This window comes from Argiope bruennichi, chromosome 8 (genome assembly GCF_947563725.1).
Source record: "Argiope bruennichi chromosome 8, qqArgBrue1.1, whole genome shotgun sequence".
Taxonomy (NCBI): domain Eukaryota; kingdom Metazoa; phylum Arthropoda; class Arachnida; order Araneae; family Araneidae; genus Argiope; species Argiope bruennichi.
The window spans coordinates 56,961,370-56,982,922 of NC_079158.1; the positions used below are offsets into that span (position 1 = coordinate 56,961,370).

The window sequence follows — 21,553 nt, forward strand, 5'->3', positions numbered from 1 at the left end:
TTTAAAATTATTTTCTTGAAAAAAAAATCACGCATAAGCAACAGCTTTATGATAGTATTAGAAAATAATTTTTTTAGTAACTCATATCATAAGATTTTACTTATAAAAAATACTACTGGTTATTTATTCTTGGAAGTTGTAACACAACAGCATCAATTAAAATGCAAATTCAAAAATAAAAAGTTAATTCTGTAAGTTAATAATGTAAAATAAAAGTTAATTTTGTATGAGGTCTTTACACCAAATTTGTAGATTTCTATCAAATTTCGAATGAATATTTATTTATTAGAAAGTAAGTGAATACGATAATTATAAAATGTGAATAAAATTTCATACATAGTTTCAACATCTAAAATTCAATTAAACATATTTTGTACAAAATCTCTTAATAACGAACTGACTATCTAAAACTCTGTACCTTTGCATTCATGTAACTTAAAAACATAACTTAAAAAGCGCAATGATCTAAATAAATGAAATTTGCTATGCGTTAAGACTTAATGGTAGTTTTGAGTCAAACTTTGTTTCAATCGGTAAAAAAAATGGCGTTTCGAAAGCAGGCTCGTTTTTCTTCACTACACTAAAAAAAGCATAAAAGTCTCGAGAGTGACATAGGAAATAAAAATCTGAGCACTCGTAGCGTTCACGGCCTTGGTGAATATCCACAATTTTAATGCTGGAGTTGCTGGGGAAGAGTGATTAGAAGACACCTATATTAGACAACTGGGAAAATGTTTCAGGGAAGACGCTCTTGATGCCTTTATGATAATAATATTCTTTTGATTAATTTCCTTATTTAAAGGTACATAAAAAGCTGGCAATCGGTGATTAAAATTGCTTAATATTAATACCAGAGGGAGCAGTATCCCCAGAACATTTTTTTTGTATACTCTATAATAAATTTGGCATGATAAAGAACGCCTTACATGGCACTGGGGTACAATAGTTGCGAAATATTAATTTTTGGCGTGAATTTAGCCTTTTTACAGAATCCATCGAGTTTTGTTTGGCGATGAATCTCTGACATGACTTTAAAAAAATTCGAAAATGGAATTTGTGCTTTAGGCATGTTTTTCTCACCGATTGAAATAAAGATTTAATACAAAACTGCACTTGAAGTCACAAAATCAGGCACCATATTTCATATATTTAAGTTGTGTTTTTGAATTATCGCTTTATATGTTTTTAAAAGGACAGACAGACAATCGACTCGTAATTGGATTTGGCTCACACTTTGACAAGTGCTATGCTATACCATAGATGTTAAATCTGGGTACCGAGTCTTATCTATCTAGCTTTTTTCATTTTGTACTCATGTTCGAACAAACAGACAGATGGACTTCCACTTATTCAAAATTTTGATAGAAATCTGCAAATTTGGTGTAAATACCACATATTAAATTTCAGTCGTCTAGCTCCAAGCGTTTTTGAGTTATCTTTGTCACAGACAGACACACGGACAAGAAAAACAAATTTTTCAAAAATGTGTTTTTCGAATTCGAGGAGGTCTAAAACGTGGAGATTCGTCAAAATTTGGAGTTCGAATTTTTTGACGATTATTATATTTTCTCTATACTACGTATATGGAAAAATAAAAAGGGTAAGACAGATGAGCGTTATGTTTTTAAGTAGAATTGTTTGGAAAAGAATATTATAATTATGTAGCCTGGTCAGTTTTATAAATGTTATTGTCTTCCAAATATTGGCGACTATTAATTTAGAAGTAGCGTGATAATTTATTCTCGTAATAGTTTAAGAATGTTTGTAAGCAACAATTTGGTGGCCTTGAAAAAAAAAAAAGTATATTTTCAACATTAAGAATTCCATTTCTGACTCAGCACTCAAGCAATCAGCCGTTTCGGATTTCAGTGACAGAAATCGAGTACAAAACGAAAGGAGAGGGAAAGGGAGGTGAGATCCTGTGCATCCGTTCAGTTTTATTTATTTACTGATGCCGAAAAAAACCACCTGTTCCGAAAATGAAATTTGGTAGGAAGTCTCTGTTCTGGAAGAAATGTTTTAAAAGTTTTTCGGTTTCTAGGAAGAAAAAAAATTTTTTTTTAAAGAAGCAGATTATTTTCAAACATTTCAACATAACATGTACACACACGGCAAGAATAATTCTATCATAATCCTGAAATATTTACGTATGCAATTTATGAAACACTTTCGCATATTACAAATATATTAAAAATAAACAGAAATGAGTTATAATTACAATATTAAAAGTACATGTATAAATTATAATTCTTGATCGGTCATTAATTTACAGAAAACAAACAAGCAATAGATTATATTACACAAAGCATTTTAAATAAGGTATATTAGAGTTCTTTAGTTATTAGTAAGATATAAAAACGATTATCAGCGATTTAATGCTACATTTCTTCTTAAAATTTTTGATAGATAAATTAAAAATTCCATGTTTTTGAAATCTAAAAGTTCCAGACCGTAAAAGTGAAATATTGATTTACTAAAATGGCTGTCATTAGTTAACTAAGATATATGAGCTTGTTTTTTTAATTTCAAAATTACAAGGAATTCATAATTTTGAACGCTGGTTACAGGATCAGTTGATTTTAAAATCTGCTCAATCCACATTCCACAGATTTAATGTACACCAAATCTTAATTAAACATCCGGAAAGATTGCTTTATAAATGTAAACAAGCAATTTAATTATACTGTTAATATATCGGAATATTCCAAGAAAAAAATATACACATCATATTTTTCAACGATTTTGAATTTCAAAAAAATAATTAAGAAAACTATAATAAAATTTAATAATGATAGATAAAATTATAAATTTCAGGCATTAAAATATTTATTTATTTAAAACCTCCATTTTATAAATAAACTGTCAAGAATATGTTTGCAAATCACGACATTTCTTGCTCAAATCATCTAACTTTTCTTTTTCTATTAACATTCTACTATCATTTTTAATCTTCGAAGGCTAAAAATATAACTTTTTATTTAGATTCAATAAAAGGTGATCACTCCAACCTTGGCCCAACAGCTAATTTCCAAATCTTTAGAGACAGACATATATTTCCAACAAGAAAAATATTCTAAATGACGTAAAGAATTTTATATTATTTCAATTAATAAATGTACCATTGAAAAAATTAATAAATTTTTATATAGCCTTTAGGTCCTATTAAGTATAAAAGGATTTGAAATTTTTTATATTCTAGTCACAGTATAATATTCTTCATGAACTAAAATATTTTCAACAGACTAACATTCTAAAGTAAGGATATTTAAAGTCAACTACTCTATGATGGTGAGGGAAAAAAAAACAAAAAAAAAACCCGAGTTATTAAGTTTCGAATTTTCTTATTTTAGGTTAAAGATGCTACACCGTTATTAACTGTAAATAATACAAAGTTGGCAATTTAAAATAAAATTATAAAATGGTACCTTTAACTTGCTTCTTAATTTCTTTGGTGGGATCCAACCAATGCTGCAAATAAATAAATATATAATCAACCTTTGAAAATATATTTATATTTATAAAAGTTCCAATATATTACACATATATAGAGAGAGAGACAGAGCAATAAAAAGATCAAAGTGATTTATTTTATTATAATTTTAGATAAGATTTAGTAGAAAATTTCATAATTACCTGAACGTTAAACTCGTCATTATAGTGAAGTCCAAAATAATCCTTTTCCACTAAGTCTATGTGGTAAAAGACTTGCTCCAATAAATCAGAACCAAGGGCTTTTTTCTGAAACAAAGAAAAAGTCACTATTTAAGAAAAATAGTAAAGTGACAATCAACTGAAATTTCATAAATATTTTTTGAGTAACTCATCGATGAACACTGACAATTCATTAACACAATGAAAGATAGAGGCTGTGCCATTACATTCAATTAAATAATCGCAAATTGTGATTTCATTTAAAAGCATTTCACAAATCTGAGTACAATTTAATTTTAAATTATTGTTATTATGTATACTAAAACTATATATTTAAAAGCAAAATTATTTAGTATCCTGACAGACGAAGAAACATACATTACAGTTATTCATTTAAGATTCAATCATTCGCAACTTTTTATGTAATGCTTACTTGCGTTACAACCTAAACCTTTTGTATTTATACTAATTCACATTCAATTCAAACCAATAGCCAAGTTCGTTTTAAATATTTACTTATCATATGCTTACGTAATTGATTGTATGTATCATTAATTTGTATAAAAGGGGTTTCATGCTTATTCTTTTTACGCAGTAGTCTTTGCTGTATTCTTAAAACCAGTGGTTAGGAATACAGTTTCGAAGACAATTATTTTTAATTTGATTTTGTATTTCAGATATATAACAAGATTTTGAAATAAAGTGAATATTCAACTTCTTATTTAAAAATTATTGATATGCTTAAGCATTTGACGCACACAAAACCATTGCATGAAACAATTTTCAAGACTGGGTCTAAATGGAATGGAAACAAGACATCGTTATTTGTTTTGGTTTTTAATTCAAAATAAGCATTCCTGTCTTCCTTATTTTTGTTGCAGAGTTCTAATAATTATTTAAATGTCTGTTAAAGTGCAGTCTGGGAGTGGCCATCCAAGTCCGCGGCAGAGTTGTTAATATAGTTGAAATATCATGGAAATAACACCTTTTAAACTTCATTATTAAGTTCTGGGAATAAAATGATTATTCCAAGTTGCTAAATCAGGTGAATACGGTGAATGATTTATTACACACATGTTATTTTTTGGTCAAAAATCTTCGAATAATAAGTGATTTGTGATTTTGTACCTTATCATGAAAAAAAAAAAAATACTATTTTCATCCCGATATTTATGACAAATTAATCGAATTCTGGCCATCAAACTCATCAAAACATTTAATGGTACTTATTAGTAATTTATCAGTTTTAAACTAGTTTCTTATGGATGATACTCCTTATATCTAATAAACATATCTAATATACTAATCTAATCTAATCTATACTAGTCTAATCTATGCTAATACTATCTATACTAGTCTAATCTATCTAATATCTAATATATATAAGATATCTAATAAACATATTTTTGATTTCGGATGGGTTTTTTTTCCTTTGTTTGTTTGCAGTAATATTCTTTTTTTTTTTTTTTTACTTTTATTTCCCACTTTGCTTCAAGATCATATTAAAAACATAAGTTTCATCATCTGTCACATCAAGAAATATGAGAATATTTTCAGCTTCTGAATTGATTTTTCTGCGATGTGAATTTCGCATTTATTTTTGTACGCTGGTTGAAATGCGTCGAACGAGTTAAGCGAGAACTGCCTCAAATTACCGAGTTAAATCATTTCTTGTTGTTTAAAGATTGTTCCATCATTTTTAATGATGAACAACAGTTTTTTTTTTTCAGAGGGAAGAAATGGAAACACACACTTATCCCATAATATTAAGTGTTGTAGATGAATTGTCCGATATGCTCATCATGTTCTAAAGAATCTACTCTAGAATATGATATGTATCAAATAATAAATATCCGTTCTAAAAAAAAAGTTAGTCACACAAGAAAGTATTTAAAAGTATGAATTTGAATGAAACTCACCTAATTTTTTTTTTATCAAATTGATACATTTCCAGGGTTTTTTAACAAATTTTGTGTTAAACTTGATCCATTTTAATAATTGATCATGAATGGACTCTAATGAACGGCCGTACTCATATAAGCTTGTCTAACACGAATAGAATTTTTTACAATACACTAGCAAATATTCGGTTTGGTTGACAAGGCTAAATTATTATTATTACTAATATAGTGGTGTATAGTTGGTCGCTAAATGCTACTGGTTTATTTTTAAGCGACATAAATGAAATTTCTGAAAATAATAGTTTAATAAATACTTAATATCAAGATCAGCATGTAAATTAAATTGTTAAAAAATTACTAAGACAGAAGAACATCGTATATAGGGATTTACAAAACAGATTTTCGAAACAGATAGGAGAAATTGTTAGTAATAAATAAAAATTAAATAATCTCATTTTTATAGTTATAACTTCTCTCTTTTATTTTGGCATGTGATAGGTTTTAAGTACAAACGGACAAAAGTTTTTTAAACTTTATATTGCATTTTCAAACTAAAGACCTTTGTAAAAACCTTTCAGTTGCCCCCATTCAGCGTTATTCTTTCTTCATAGGTCATATATAAAAATTTATCCGCATAACACAGTCTTTCTCCGATTTGGGTCGATCTTTTCAAAAACTGAAGAAACACGAATAACAAAATCAAAATATGATGTTTTCACGTGCCAGAAACAAAAATAAAAATTCAAATTCGATGAATTCAAAGGCAGTATCTTTTCAAGTGTCAAACGGATTGCGTGAGGCAGGTGAAAAAAGGCCGGAAAGTAATCATAATGGCAATAAAAGTAAAAAAAGTATCAACCATAAGAAATTGGTGGAAAAATAAATAGGTCATTCGGTGATATGAAACTAATATCAAGTTACGGGAATATGGGATAGTAAAAAATAAAACAAAATGGACTGTGTTATTTTTCAGGTGTATTTTTTTCTGCTTACAATTACGAAATATTAATTGAAACAAATAAATATTATTCATTCAAAGTTAAATGGCTAATGTACGCATAGAAGGTATAATATATTGATATAAATCATACCAGAAGCATTTGAATAATTTGAAAATATTCCGCAATTTTATGACATTTTCGTTCAAATATGATTGCAATAACAAGAATTTTTAGCCATATAAGCTCTTTAAAATGTAGATCTCATAGATAAAAGAAATCGAACATGTAGCTTGAAACTCGTACCATTATAATATTTTTAGTCTTGATTTACCTATATTAAAAAAAATTAGATTGAATAATATATCAGCGATAATGTGCAAATACAAAATATATTTAATATAGTTGAGTGTGTGTGCAATATAATAATGGAAGCAATAAAAAATATTGTTGTAAAATATATTAAAAAAATTATTAAAAACCGAAAATGCGTTCGAATCAAATGGGGGAAAAAACCATAATTGGTTTCACAAAAGAGAATTTTTAAAAAAATAAAAAAGCATAAAAATGGATTTTATGTAATAATATGCTCAAGTTATTAAAGAAAAATTAAAGAAATCTTTATTAATTTTTAATTAAAAATTGAATAAGAATTTTGAAAACTCTTTCTTGGAATCTAATACACAAATTTGGTAGATCTAGATCTTAATAACATGCTCTGTAGAGCATTTTGAAATTTTTTTCATCATGTATGACGTAATTTATAGATAAAATGCCAACATATATAAGCATTATCAAATTGAATTAGCAATTGGTTAAAAAATTCTAATTCAAATAATTTATTTCGAATGAAAATAAAACATTTTCAATTGTCTAAAATAATTGAGTAAGTGACTATATAATCAAAGGAATATGCGAAATTACGTTCAGTATTCCATAATCTGATTTATAAAATTATTTTTTAGATTATTATACAGACATTATTAAAATGAATGAATGAAACATCATGGTTTGAAAATGAATGCTTGGATACATAATATAAATATCACAAACAAACAATCATTCACATGACTGAATTCCGATCCTATTGTATCCTGTGGAAGGTCAAATTCATGTAATGCCTCCATAGTAATGTTTTGTGAGTCGTTATTTGTCAATCTCCGCAATATTAAAAAATAAATAATAAATAAATAAATAAAAACTAATCCCATAAATGGCGACAAGACAAAAATGATTCCAAAACCACTGAGCATAATTTACAAACAATACATAGGCGCTATAAGTTATGAGAAAAACGAAGCTTAATATTCTGATGATTCCAACCACAAATAGGAAAAAATAAGTAATCCCATCTTGCCAGTTCCTTTTGACGAATCAACAGGATATGAAACATCACGTGCTTCTTTAGGCAAGATCTTACTTCCTACCGCTGTGACTAAACGCACATTAATGAAATCTGCAAAGAAATTATCTTAAGTTTCAAAATCTTATAAACCATTTTCAGAAAGGCATTCAAGTATTTCTCAAGTAGAAAGGCATCAAAACTATTTCAATTCAAAACAAGTGTATATGTTCACTCAGAGAATTTAAGATAATTATTTCCTGGTAGACGCTGATAATTGTTTTAAGGAAGGATGATGCTTCAAACAACATAATTAAATTATAATAATAAAGTGGACGACTTTATGCATTTCTTTTAAAAATTAATGAATACAAATATGCGAATTTTCATTAAACGAAAATATGTGGAAGGAAATAATATCAGGGAAAACTATTTTAAACCTTTCGTTCTTGAATTATTTTTATTTAAGGTACTTTATTATTATGATATAAACATTAAGTAACAATTCGTACCTAAGTTGACTTGAGTCAGGAAGCTTGTTAACAGTAAGCGCCTGAGTATAAAATATCTGCGACAAATAAAGGCCTAGTGCCTTAAGGCATAAAACGGCAGAAGATCATGAAATGGAAGAAAGTTTTGGATTCTGTCCTCCGATCACATTGTTAATCAGATCTGCACTAGCAAAGCTGAAAACTGGAGGTTTTTTAGGTTTTTCCATATGCGAAATACAAATGCAGGCCAATTTTCCCTTGAAAATTCTCGAAGAAGAACAATATGCTATATATTAGAATTGAATCAAACTTTTATTTTTGGATGCACTTATGTGCTGCAATGCCAGTTTGACAATATGTATCAATAAAATTCGACCCATTAAGGATTTGTTGGATTCCCAATTTCTATCAACTCGCTCACCACAAGTGGGATTAAAACAACTATAACAATAAAATAAAATAAAAAGCTGGCTAAATTTTACTTGAACTAATATTTTAAATCAGTTTTGGACTTTATAGTGGTCTATCATTGGTCTAGTGGTCATCAAAAGTTTATAGTGGTCTATCATTGGTCTAGTGGTCATCAAAAGTTTATAGTGGTCTATCATTAGCTTTGAAGAATACCCATGACAAATTTCATCAAAATTGAACAAAAAAATTATAGATATGTATCAGAGATGAAAGAATACAAACACACGATCGACATTTTATATATTATAAATTTATGCAGTCTTCAAATTAAAAATTTAAATAGGAAACATCTTAAACACAGGCAATCTGGGATTTTTCTGGATAAATAACCAAATAAGTTACATAAGATTGCATTTAATAAATGTTTCTTCCCTCAATTATGTTTTCAATAATTGTTTTCCACTCTAATATTCAAATTGTTATAAAAAAAATTCCGGTTTGACTGGTGTACAAACTATTTTAATCAACAGTAGCAAAGATACAGATTTAAAAAAAATGACCTAGAGAGACCAAATTAATTGGACTTTAGCCATGTGGTTACTACTATTGATTCTACAATCAGAATTTAAAATGCTTAGAATATATTGTTCAATACATTAATAGCAGAGCATGTTCCATAAATGTTCTCGGTAATATTTTATAATATGGATTCTTCGTACAGGTAGACAATAAGTTTCTATCTTGTAGAGGGAGGAAAATTATAGTTTAGCAATTGCAATAAAATAAGACGTAAAGGTGAACACATACATTAAAATCTCGATTAACTAAGTTAATATTATCCAAGGATACTTTGGATCATCTGTTGGAGAAAGAGGAGAAAAATACACACTTGCGAATAAATACATTTAGTTTGATATGGGTTTGAATGGGTTTTAGTTCTATTTCCAAGTCACTGTTTCTACAGCAGAGATCCGATCTCATTATTTGGAACACAGACAACAAAGATGACTTCCAGTCTGTTTCTAATAATTCAAACATCCATGTGTCATCAGAGTACATAAAAAAATGCATTAAAAACAGAGATCCAAACTGAAACATAAACACGTGATTTACCTTCTCAATAAATATATAAAAAATACTAAAAATTTGATTTATTTTTAATGAAAGGTTAGAAATTACACCCACTTCAAAAAAATCGAAATAAATTCATTGTAGAAAATGGGATACTTTTTTAAAAATAAAGGTTTATTATTTTATTTTTAAAATATTTTTAACGATTCTAAATTTTTTAATCGTTAATTTAGTAAAAGAAGTTTAAATTTCTTAGTTTGAACAGAAGTAATTTGTTTACGAAAACGGGGGTGGGAGGCAGAATATTTAGTACACAACTGCAAATATTACTTGTTATTAAAAATATCTGAATTTTTTGAATGGGTAAGCATCTGATTGTTCTTTTTATGCAAATCCGAGAAACTGATTACACATCCAAATATCAGAGCTTTCCCATACTTATTACTATATTATATATATATATATATATATATATATTTAGATTCGCATAATAAATATCATCTAGTCACATATCATAAAAAAATTAAAAATATAATTTAGCTTTATACTTTTATCTGCTGCTGAATTTCCTTCGTTTATTTTGTAGATTGATTTAAAATGGTGCACAAGACACCTTAAATATATTTTAAAGAATCTTAAAGGCAAACTCTAAAATTAAAAAATTGCTACAGTGACAAACTTTTAATAGAATAAAATTCTATGAATAAATAGTCAAAATATCCTTTAATACAGGCCAACACTCAGATAGATGAAAATAATATCTTTTGAGCATAAAAAATATTCTTTTTTTTTTAAAAGTCGGAGAAGCAAGCTGAAAAGAATTCCATTGCCATTGCGCAGCTTCTACGCTTTTGTATTATTTGCGAATTTTTTTTAAAGGTTATAGTTCATATTTACTCCTGCATTCTAAAGTCTATAGAAACCACTTGAAGGTGGAAGTTTCAGATTTCCACAAAAGAATAAGAACTTCTGTCAAAAAAGGCGTTATTTAAAATATTGATCGACAAATATATTCAGTTCATATACCAGGTTTTATATATTTAGAAGTAAAGTGAGACAGAGAGAGGGGAAAATGAAAGATTTTTTTAATTATATTATTTAAAACAATTTTCTATTAAAACCATACTTTTAAAATTCAACGTAAAAGCTATAAAAAGATATATCTATCCTAAATACATTTTGGAAACGATACAGTTTTCATCTGATTTTAACAGATAAATAGAATTTAATAAAGTCATCCCATATTACGGAGCAGCTTTGAAACAGCAATAACTTAAAAAAAAATGCAATTAAAAATTGCAATAAAAATTTTGATCGAAAAAAAATCATACGTTTAAAGATTAAAATGTATTAAAAGTATTCACTCACCTGATAAAAAAAAGAATCCAAAACAAAATCATTTGTACATTATCACACAATAAAAATAGGAAACATTCGAAGTTTTCAAAATAATAGTAAAAAAAAATTAAAAAATAACAGTTAAGCAGCAAACGAAAGTTAATAATCGTTTGAATAGTAATTAACTTCAACTGTGATACGAAAATATTTAAAAAAATAAATTATGTAACAAAACAGTTTTAAACATTAACTCATGTTTACGGTAATGATTATTTATAAAAACTGAATTAATAAAAATGCCAAGAAATGAAGAATGTCTCTCCAAAATAGCATTAAAAAAAAAAAAAACTTGTTCTTTCTGCAAATAAATTTTCAAATGGGGAAAAATTAAATACATTTTTAGCCAAGGGGGAAAATAGTATTCTTAGTACACCTGCGACAGGTCAAGCATTTCTATGCAATTTTCTTCGCTCTACTTTCAATTACTCTGAAGGTCACGGCTTATAACTTTATGCTCGACCAACATGATTCTGAAGAATTCTGCTTACCAATGTGGAACCATTTTTAATATTCTTTTCTTTATAAATTCTATCAAAGCAGGAAAACAATAAATTAAGACCTTATTGTTAGAAATGTGTCAACCAGCTCGCCCTCAAACTAACATGTTTTGTCCTATCCTCAAGGTCAGCACTTGTGAGATTAGAATTAATAATTTTGTTTCCTTTGAAAACAGTAATTTTATCTTTTTTCTGAAAGAAGAACTTGAATAGTTAATTCTATATTTACTTATTTTGTACGTTATTCTATAAATTTAAAATTTTTGCTCTTATTTATTTGAGCATTATCACTCATGTATACGAAAGAAAATATAATCCATTTTTAATTACAAAATCTCTGCATATTTCACGGTCAATTTATTTTGGGATCTGATTCAAATTTGCAAACCGACGATCATATCTTATTTATCTAGCCCTTTATGTGTTTGAGTTAACGTGTTTTCTTGTATTCAAATAAATTACTTGTAAACATATTTCATTCAAAATTTGATAGAAATCTAGTAAAGACCATATATTAAATTTTGTCATCTAAAAAAAGGGGGGGGGTGATTTATTGAGTTCATGCGCACAGACAGAATTCCAATAAAATGTACTTTCCAGATTTAGAGAAACCTGAAACGCGAACAATTCAGAAAAATCTCGAATTCGAACTTTTTGACAATTAATTACAATACTTTCTCTTTGTGTATGAGAAGATAAAAATTTGATTTTTAGGCGGGAAATCAGGAATCCAGAGATTTTGTCAGAATCTCAAGGTCACATTTTTTGGCAATTATAATAGCTTCTCTTTACATAATAAAAGTAAAAGGTAAAGTAAAAAATGCGAAAATTTAAGGAAAAACAGTAGAATAAAAATATTAGCATTCATTCTCTCAAACATATATATATGAATGTAAAAATAAGTATATTGTAGCAGTCGCGTGTTCGAATAAAAGAAACTTGAAATTTTAAAATTTCGATTCAATTCACTACGGGAGACATAATTTACGTACAAAGAATTAGCGGTAAGAAATACGTCAGTCTACATCGCGGCACATGAGCAAAAGAAGAGATCGGAATTTTTCCTTTCGGTGGTTTTACTACGAGATTTGGATAGAGATTTTTTTTTTTTTTTTTGACACGTATAGTCTTAGGAAAGAGAAATTTAGGTATCTTTAAAGGAATGTTGTAACCATTAGGTACTTTTATTTCTTCACTCAGAATGTGAAAACCTACTGATTTCAGCAGTTTTATAAAGCGCGTGTAGAAATAATTAAATAAAAAAGTGAGAATCGGATCAGGAAATAAGAGGGCATTTTAGAATGAAGTTAATACGGACTAAATTAATATAAATATTAGGAAATTAATCAGGATTTAAATCAGACTTTTATGCTGCATTTTATTTTTTGAGAGCGGTACAACTCCGTTCAACCAACAGCTATATCCTTAGATCCATCCAAATATATAGCCAGGGTAATGGAAATAATAAGACCATCAAAAATAGTAAAATAGATTAGATTAATTTACCTCATATTATATATATATATATATAGTAACCAATCTTAAGTAAGAAAAAGTTTGAAAACGAAACAAAAATCCTTTCTGTTAAAATGGTGTATCTCTTGAGCATAATTTCAGGGGATTTTCGGGTCACGAGGAATCATTATTAGACAATGTCTGTATTTCCTCACAGAAAAAATCCCTTTCTTTGAATCCCTGCTTGAGGGTGACCCTTGAAAAAGTCTTCAGGCCGGATTCTTTTTTTATATTTTTTATAATTTTTTTGGTTTAATTTTTATTTGATTTTTGTTTTTCCTATTAACTTGATTCTAATACTTTTGTATATATATATATATATATATATATATATATATATATATAAACTGAGGTTACGGCCAGAAAACCTTAAAATTATGAAATCAAAAAAATAACTATGAGAAACAATCAACAGAAAAAATAAACTTTAATCGACTTTAATGGATATTAATCGAAAACGTTAGATTGCATAACACATAAATATTATCATTTTTGATCACTGGCAATTAGGTAGCATTTTTATAAGGAAGTATGCAAGAAATTCGAGTTAATAGAATTCAGATTTTTTATCATTATCTTTCAGACAACACAAACTTCTTTATGACCATTCTTCAGCCACAAAGTATGGAATTCAGATACTAAAAAAACTAGCTGGCAGAAAGTATTTCAGCTTTATATTTGTCTGCAAGACAAAGATCGCTATGTGCGATTCAAAATTGCATCCAGTTAGCAAGAAACAAATTGTTGAAATTGGAGTATTAATGTTTCTGTAGAATAATAATATTTATTATTTTGCATTTCTTTTATTTAATTTTAAATACATCTTTCCATTAAAAGCTTTTTCATTCATTGAAAGAAAGATTACGGTGACCTGATCTTAGCTTGGAAACTGAAAGATTACAAGTTTAAGATTCAATCGTGAAGAAGATTCGTTGTCAATGTATGACTAGTGAACCTAATGTTTTCTATTGTGAATGAGGCCTCTTCATGTTGTAGTGGCACGAAAGTTGGGATGGAAGTGTCAGGAGTCGTTCTCGTAATCTACTTCCAATTCGAACTTATCAATTTTGCGCCGTAGTGGCTCTTTTATGAAAGTCGTATAGCGTCAAAATTAGAAAACATTACAAATCAAATCAAACATTACCGAAAATTTGCAGGGTGTTTTATATAAAATCCTAGACATTCTACAGAACATCTCAGGAAAGAATAAAAAGTTTTAAAATATTTCAAAGTTCGTTCTTTACACTGTCGGTAAGTTTCAAGAAAAAATTCGAGCCTCTAGTTCAAAACATCTTTGCGTGATAACGTTTTAGATTTCGTTCACTTGTCTTTATTTCAATATAAAAATTTTGTCTCAATTATACAGCACCAATAAAGAGCATACAAAGAAAAGGTATTTAATACTGTCGGCAACGCGACTGAATATAAATCTTATAACTAAAACGATGAAAAGCATTGTTGTAAAATAATTTCTATAACTTTCTTATGATTAGTGAAAAACACTGTACGGAAATAAAATTGGTATAATTGAAAAAATTATTTTTCTAAAAATTTAAAGTGGAATAAAATTTCTTCTTGTGCAAAAGTATACTCTGAAGTAAGTGAGGAAAAACGCAAGGTTGTAACAACCCTCAGAGCAACAAACGTGGAGTCCCAAAGACCCAAGCTTGACAGTCCCCAACTGAGAAGAAAGTCTCTCTATATAAATTTTATTAAAAAAAATTGAAATATTAAACTTTGCTAATGATATTTATATTTTTACTTTTCAAATCGTGAAACTATTTATCTAATTAGATATAAACTTCATACATGCGAATACATTAATGACTAATCAGATTAGATAAAGTCAAAAAGTTTGGGATAGTAAATTCTTTTTGACTTAACTGGATTTAAGATGAATCATAAACAACATAAAGTAGCACACTTAAACGACGCACTTATCGTAAACATTTCATTTGATTACACTACATAATTTTTTTTAAATGTTAAGGAATTTATCAACTTTAAAGGAAAAAAAGTGATTAATGTTAAAGGAAACTATAGAAATGGAGGGGGGAGGGGACATTATCATCTGTTGTCTCAGGTTTCTCATGTCCTTAATTAATGCCCTGGATAAAGCTAAAATTTCGAATAATTTTTAATTAAAAATTTAATAAACAGCTTCATAAATACTTTGTTAGTGTGTATCTACTAACCAAGAAGTAACTGTCGAATTTTGCAAACACGATCTAACAATTTACCCTATAGAGCGTTCTGAACGATTTTCGTACCAGGCATATAGCAATCATAAAAAGTATGTCAACCTATAAGCATTATCACATTAAAATGGTTCAAAATGCTTTCCATATATCGAAACTTATACACTTGGTTTCCTTTTATTCGTCTGATTTATTCACTATCGGTAGCATTAAGATATTTGATAGATCTTAATGTCTTTCAAATTGCGAATTTAGAGCTCAAAACACCAGAACAAAATACAAATTTCTCAAAATACGACACAATTCTCTCTTTCTTTCTTTGTTTTTTTCATTTCCTCCCCCATCAAATAGCATATTCTACAGAAAAATCATGTTAAATTTTGCCTTCCAGCTCGACGCATCAGAGCGTGCTGGACGCGTCCTCTTCAGAAGTTCGCAAAAAAGGATGTCCGGTGTTTTACATAAACAAGGTAATGGTCTCTCTCTCTTTCCCGCTCATAAATAAGAATCAATTTTCGCGAGGAAAACCGGTCCGGGAAGAAGAAAATTGATTCGTTACAATACAGCTACAGTGGTGCACACTTCACGAAAATTTCGAATACAACACGACAATGGAGGTCATAGCGCAATCTTACAATTTCAAGCACTACGTGTGAACAGCCGGTGTTCCGAACCTATTTCAGCGAACACCTGCATTTATGTTAATGGAAAGCGTTTCCAGTGCCAGTATATGCACGATTTATTCATTTTCAACTAATAATATAAATTAGTCAGGTGTCTGTTATAAGACGGGATAGGTTTTTAAAACAAGGCCAAATAAGAAATCCATTAAGGGTTCTTTAAAAAAATAATATAATAAACGCAGTGACAGTTCCTGCTTAAAGCTTTATTTCATAAAACTGGAAAAAACAAATTTTTTAAACATAAGAAATAGATCATATTTGAAACCCTAATATCCTAAAAAACTAATCTACAGATTTAAACTATAAAATTGACCATTTTCGTTTCATTTCCTTTATTAGTAGTTATTATTTCATTATAAATTAGCGCAAATTGTCTTCTAGAAATTTTCTCGCATACTTCCTAATTAAAAAAAAAAGCATTATACCTTTACTGAGCTTTGAATAAGGCCGAGAAGGCAACAAATGCTCAGATTTTTATTTTCAGAGTCCCATACATGAGCGTATTGTGCTGCGTAGTAAAGGGAAGAAAATTGCGGATGTATTTTGGACAACTTTTCTCGACCGATTAAAACCAACATCTGACACAGGGCCAGAATTTTAGTAACACGCTTACAAATTACAGTTTATCGAAGTTAGAATGCTTTTAAGTAATCGCCATTACATGCATTCAAATATATAGAGCTACAGATGGCCAGATTCCATCTATCTAGCTCTTAATGCTTTGTTGTTCACTTGCACACGAACAGAGATAAACTTTCTGTGAATGAATTCCATTGAAATGTGATAGAAATTTACAAATATGGTGTTAAGACCATGTACCAAATCTCAAAAAACCAGTTCAAAACGTTTTAGAATCATTGTGTTCCCAAACCGACATGCAAATGTGCTTTTCGTACTTGGAAGGAGGTGAGGGGTTGAAACGTGAAAATTCGCCAATATCTCTAGGTCATTTTTTTTTTTATAATTACAGTACTTTTTTAATATACTTCATAAAGAAGAAAATTTTAAAAAAAATAAAAAGTTGATCTACATATAATGCTTCTCTTAAAAACTCGTCAGGTCTGCTCCTTTTCTTTACGAGTATTATTTTAAATTTTCCAGCTAATTTTTGTAGGAAATTTACATAAAAAAGGAGAGACTTAAAATAATTATCTAATGATCAAAAAGAAACACTATAAATGCAACATTTATTAAAATCCATTCCAATGATGTCATAATCAAATGATAAATGGCCTGCATATGTCTTCTGATTGCAAGTTGTCTTATGCTGAGTTATATAGTGAGCGCAATGCGTTTTAAAATAAAATTGGTGAGACGCATTTCATGCGTATTGCGCAAGTACGATTCAACTAATCGTTCTTTGATACAAGTTTCCATATTAATGTTAAGAGTAATATAACAAATTAAAGCTTAAAATTCGGTTCATGTGGCTTGCAAACATTTAAAATTTTTGCCCTTATAAGTCATCAAATTTCATACAAAATAAAAATAGTAATAGGCACTTGGATACACATCATCACAATAAAAACTACAAACAGTAAAAATCGACACCAGTTTTGATCACTGTTTCATATTAGAATCGAGTCTCAGAGAAAAGTCTGAGACATTTTAAACACAACGTTATACTTTTCATTTTGATAATCGTTGCATTGAATTAGTCTTTATTACTAGTCATAAAATATTCATTACAGCATTATAGATTTCTATTACTTGAACAAGAAGTAAGTTAGAAGTAAATGAAACTTGTTTAACACTTTTTTTTTCAATAATAAAATTTCACTTGCAGATGATTATATAATATACTATGTCACGTCTTGTGTAATACTCCTCAATAAATATGATTCACTAACAAACGATTATAATATTACTGAGTATTTTTAAATTTTTTGTTGTCAATTCCATAGAGGGGAAAAAAGCAGTCTACTGAATAAAAAAATACTCAATAATGGCAAATACTCAATGAAGATTTCTGCTGTTGCCGATATTGAAAACTGAAAGAGAAATTCCTACAATATAATCAGTTTGTAAAGTGAATCACGATTAAATAAATGCAAACAAATTATCTTACTCATAGTAAATATACTTAATTCCAACGCGATAAGAAAGTATATCAAAGAATGTTTGTCGGTAGTTTCAGTACATAAAGTCGCAGGCATGTTCTTTGCCTACTCCTATGTAACAACTGCCATTTTACCGTTTTCCTTCATCTCTTCGCAGGGCAATATTTAGCGAACTTAACTTGAAAGAGGAAAAATTTCGTATTCATTTCTGTCATATTAATATATAATTTACAGATGGATAGTTAATAATAAGCAAATAAACAAAAAGAGAGTACTTTCTTAGCGCAACAAAAAATTTTTGACAAAAAATAAAATCTCTGTTAAAAATAAAGATTGGATGCTCAACAAGCCCTAGAATCACAAATTTGGCACACACATATTTTGAAAAGAAATAAACAGGTCGGGTTTTTTTTTCTCTCCCCCAGGCAGATTTGCAATTAGTTAAAAATTAAGCGAGATTTTGAAAACATTACGCGAAAGTTTCCAAAATATTACTGCTCCATAATAATTTTTACACCACTTTAAAATTCAAAAACTTATCATTTGATTGATCAAAAATTTTCTTTATTAGATTTGTTAACATTTAAAGACGTTTAAGCATATTTTATAATATTTTCATAGTTGCAAATGATACATTTACTTTTTTTCTTTAATCATTGATAACTATCAAGATATAAAGATTCGGTTTATTTTTCTATATTGAATAAGATTCTATTTAAAGCACGTTTTTAAATAACATTTTTGAATATTAAGGCAACTACAGCTTATGTTTAGTTGCAGAAGTAAGCAATGACACAGACACACACTCAGAAATAAATAATTAAATAAAATAAAAAAAAATCTTAAATTTGCACAATTTAAAAGGTTCATTGACAGATAAATGTAAATTTAAAAAAAAATAGGAAGGTCCGAAAAGTGGACATTTTTTAAAAGTTTCATTTTACATTCATACTATATCTTCGAAAAACTATCATTTCAACAGCAAAAAAAAAAAAAAAAAGTTCTCACGTAAAAAGGAAATGAACTGAATTCACAACTTTCTGAATAAATTTGTAAGGAATGGCTTTTAGGTACATATGATTTTATTTTTGGATAAAACCAGCAATTACTATGAGCAGAGAAATCATAAAAAACGAAGGAAACTTGCAGAATTAATAATTTACTTATCAAACAAATATTTCATTTCATTACTGCAACCATGCATACAAATGAAAGGAAGAAAGTTATGTAAAATTGTTACTAAATTTGTAAGTTATGTAAAATTGTCACTTTTCCAAAGTTTAAATATTTTATTTCTCCTCCTTTCAAAGGAAGCCGAAATAGGTCAAGCACCTCTGGTATATAAATTAAAAAATCCCGTCGCGAAATCACGAATGATTCATACTTAAAATTCGAGGCATGTTCAACCCACAGCTGCAAACTATACACTATTTAAAGCAAAAAATCTTGGATTTAAAGAATGTCCAAGCGATAAGACGGGATTAACTTTCGGCGATGAAGGTGAATTGCATAAAAATGTCCAAGCTACAAAACTCAAAATAGGTTGTACCGTTTCACCTTTCACTCGCTTATTTTGGTGATGAAAATAACTCAAGAATTTTGATGAGATGTGAGCATTACATTTACAGATAATATTAGAAATTTAGCAGAATGCAGATAAAAAAACATAAAATAAATGTGAAAATAATTTTTAAACTTTATAGAATAATATTTAATTAACCACCTTCAGCGATCAGCTGTTCACTCAACATATTAATGACATTAATTTAATCATGCCAACCAACTTTCATGAACTATATAAAGGGTGTTCCAAAATTAATGAAAGATTTGAATTTGCCATCATTCGTGCAGTAAAGTGTTGGCAACTCTATTAAAAAAAAAAAAAAAAACATTTGACAGCTGATAGTAGAGCTTTATAGCCAGCCACAATAATCCCTGTTTATACGCTTCAGTTCTACAGTAAAGGGTGACAGGCTGAAATTAAATTTTAAAAAATGATAGCTGATAGTTTAGGGTTAGTAATATAAGCGTTACATACTAGAACGTGTTTTCATTATTCAACAATATTTCAAAAATAATGAAAATCTGTCGTCCACAATTCAAAAATTTGAGAATTGACCTTCTGGATCGTGTGATTTAACACCACTGGATTTCTTTTTTCTGGGTTATTTGAAGTGAAGGATCTATGCCAATAACCCCATAAGCACGCGTGCATTGAAGGTAGAAATTTAATATTGCATCAACGAAATTCAGCCACATTTATGCGAAATGGTCATGGAAAATTTCGACAAAAGAGTGCGTATGTGCCAGTAAAGCCATAGAGACCATTTGCCCAATGTGTTATTTCATACATTACCCTATTCAGTGTATTTTACGATTCAATAATAACAACAATTTAAAGAGGGAAAAAAGTGTTTATTTAATTCAAATCTTGCGTTAACACGTTGTTCTATCGTGTAACAATCCATTTTTACTAACATTAAACTGTCAGCTGTCGAATGTTTTTTTAATAGGGTTGCAAACACTTTACTGCAAGAATGATGGCAAATTCTTGCCTTAATTTTGGGACAACCTTTATAATTACACCAAATAAAAGTACTAGTTTAAATTACACTAGCACAATAAACATAGAGCATTCTTATTACTTATTTAAGTGGCGTAGTTAAATGGAGAATTCGGTCCAGTTAGACTATGCCAAGGTTTTATTTTATAATGTTTCTCAAAAATGGCAAGTAACGGGAGACAGTCGACTATTGTTGATACAGTACACTCCCGATTATCCGCGGAATTGGGTGACGCGGCCGCCGCGGATAACAAAAATCGCGGATAATCCGAAAAAAGCTAAAAACGGGTATAGCAAAAGAGAAAACTGTCATTCCAACTTTGAAAAATTGTTTTATATACAATAAAACGCAAAATAAACAGCAGGAAATGTTTCACTAACGCTTAATATTTTAGTATATCACTCAAAACTAGCCTAAAATGCATTTTGTTAATGAAAACAGAAAATTGCTTTGTACTTACGAGAGACGTCAAGGATAGACAGAAAAATTAATACATATGTACTGTTTTAATACTGTAATGTATTATGTAATTATAAAAGCATTACTGTAAAACTACACCTTTTTGAAGAAATCAGTCATTTGTGTTTGCTTCTTGCTTTGGAAGCATTTTCTCTTTGCTTGGAAGTAAAAAAAAAAAAAAAAAACTTAGTGCGGCAGGCGCGGATAATCGGGAGTCTACTGTATATCTAAGAGTAAAAATCCTTAGTGTGAAATAAAATTAGCGAGATTAGAACAGTGTTTGAAGTGGATGGGGGGGGGGGTGATACTCCGGTTTCCCTTATTGTTTAAAATATATAAATATATAAATCATTTTATAATAACGAATAAGTAAT

General features: G+C 28.6%; 1 protein-coding gene across 1 annotated transcript in view; it reads right to left on the reverse strand.

The window, feature by feature from the left end:
* The window catches only part of LOC129980920 (band 4.1-like protein 5), a 66,775-nt gene that overhangs the window by 15,737 nt on the left and 29,485 nt on the right, over positions 1-21,553 (reverse strand). Inside the window, exons 2-3 of the mRNA XM_056091408.1 lie at positions 3,634-3,738; positions 3,426-3,468 (exon numbers count right to left, since the gene is read on the reverse strand). Coding sequence (XP_055947383.1) covers positions 3,426-3,468; positions 3,634-3,738 — 148 coding nt within the window. The remainder of the gene's footprint in view (positions 1-3,425; positions 3,469-3,633; positions 3,739-21,553) is intronic.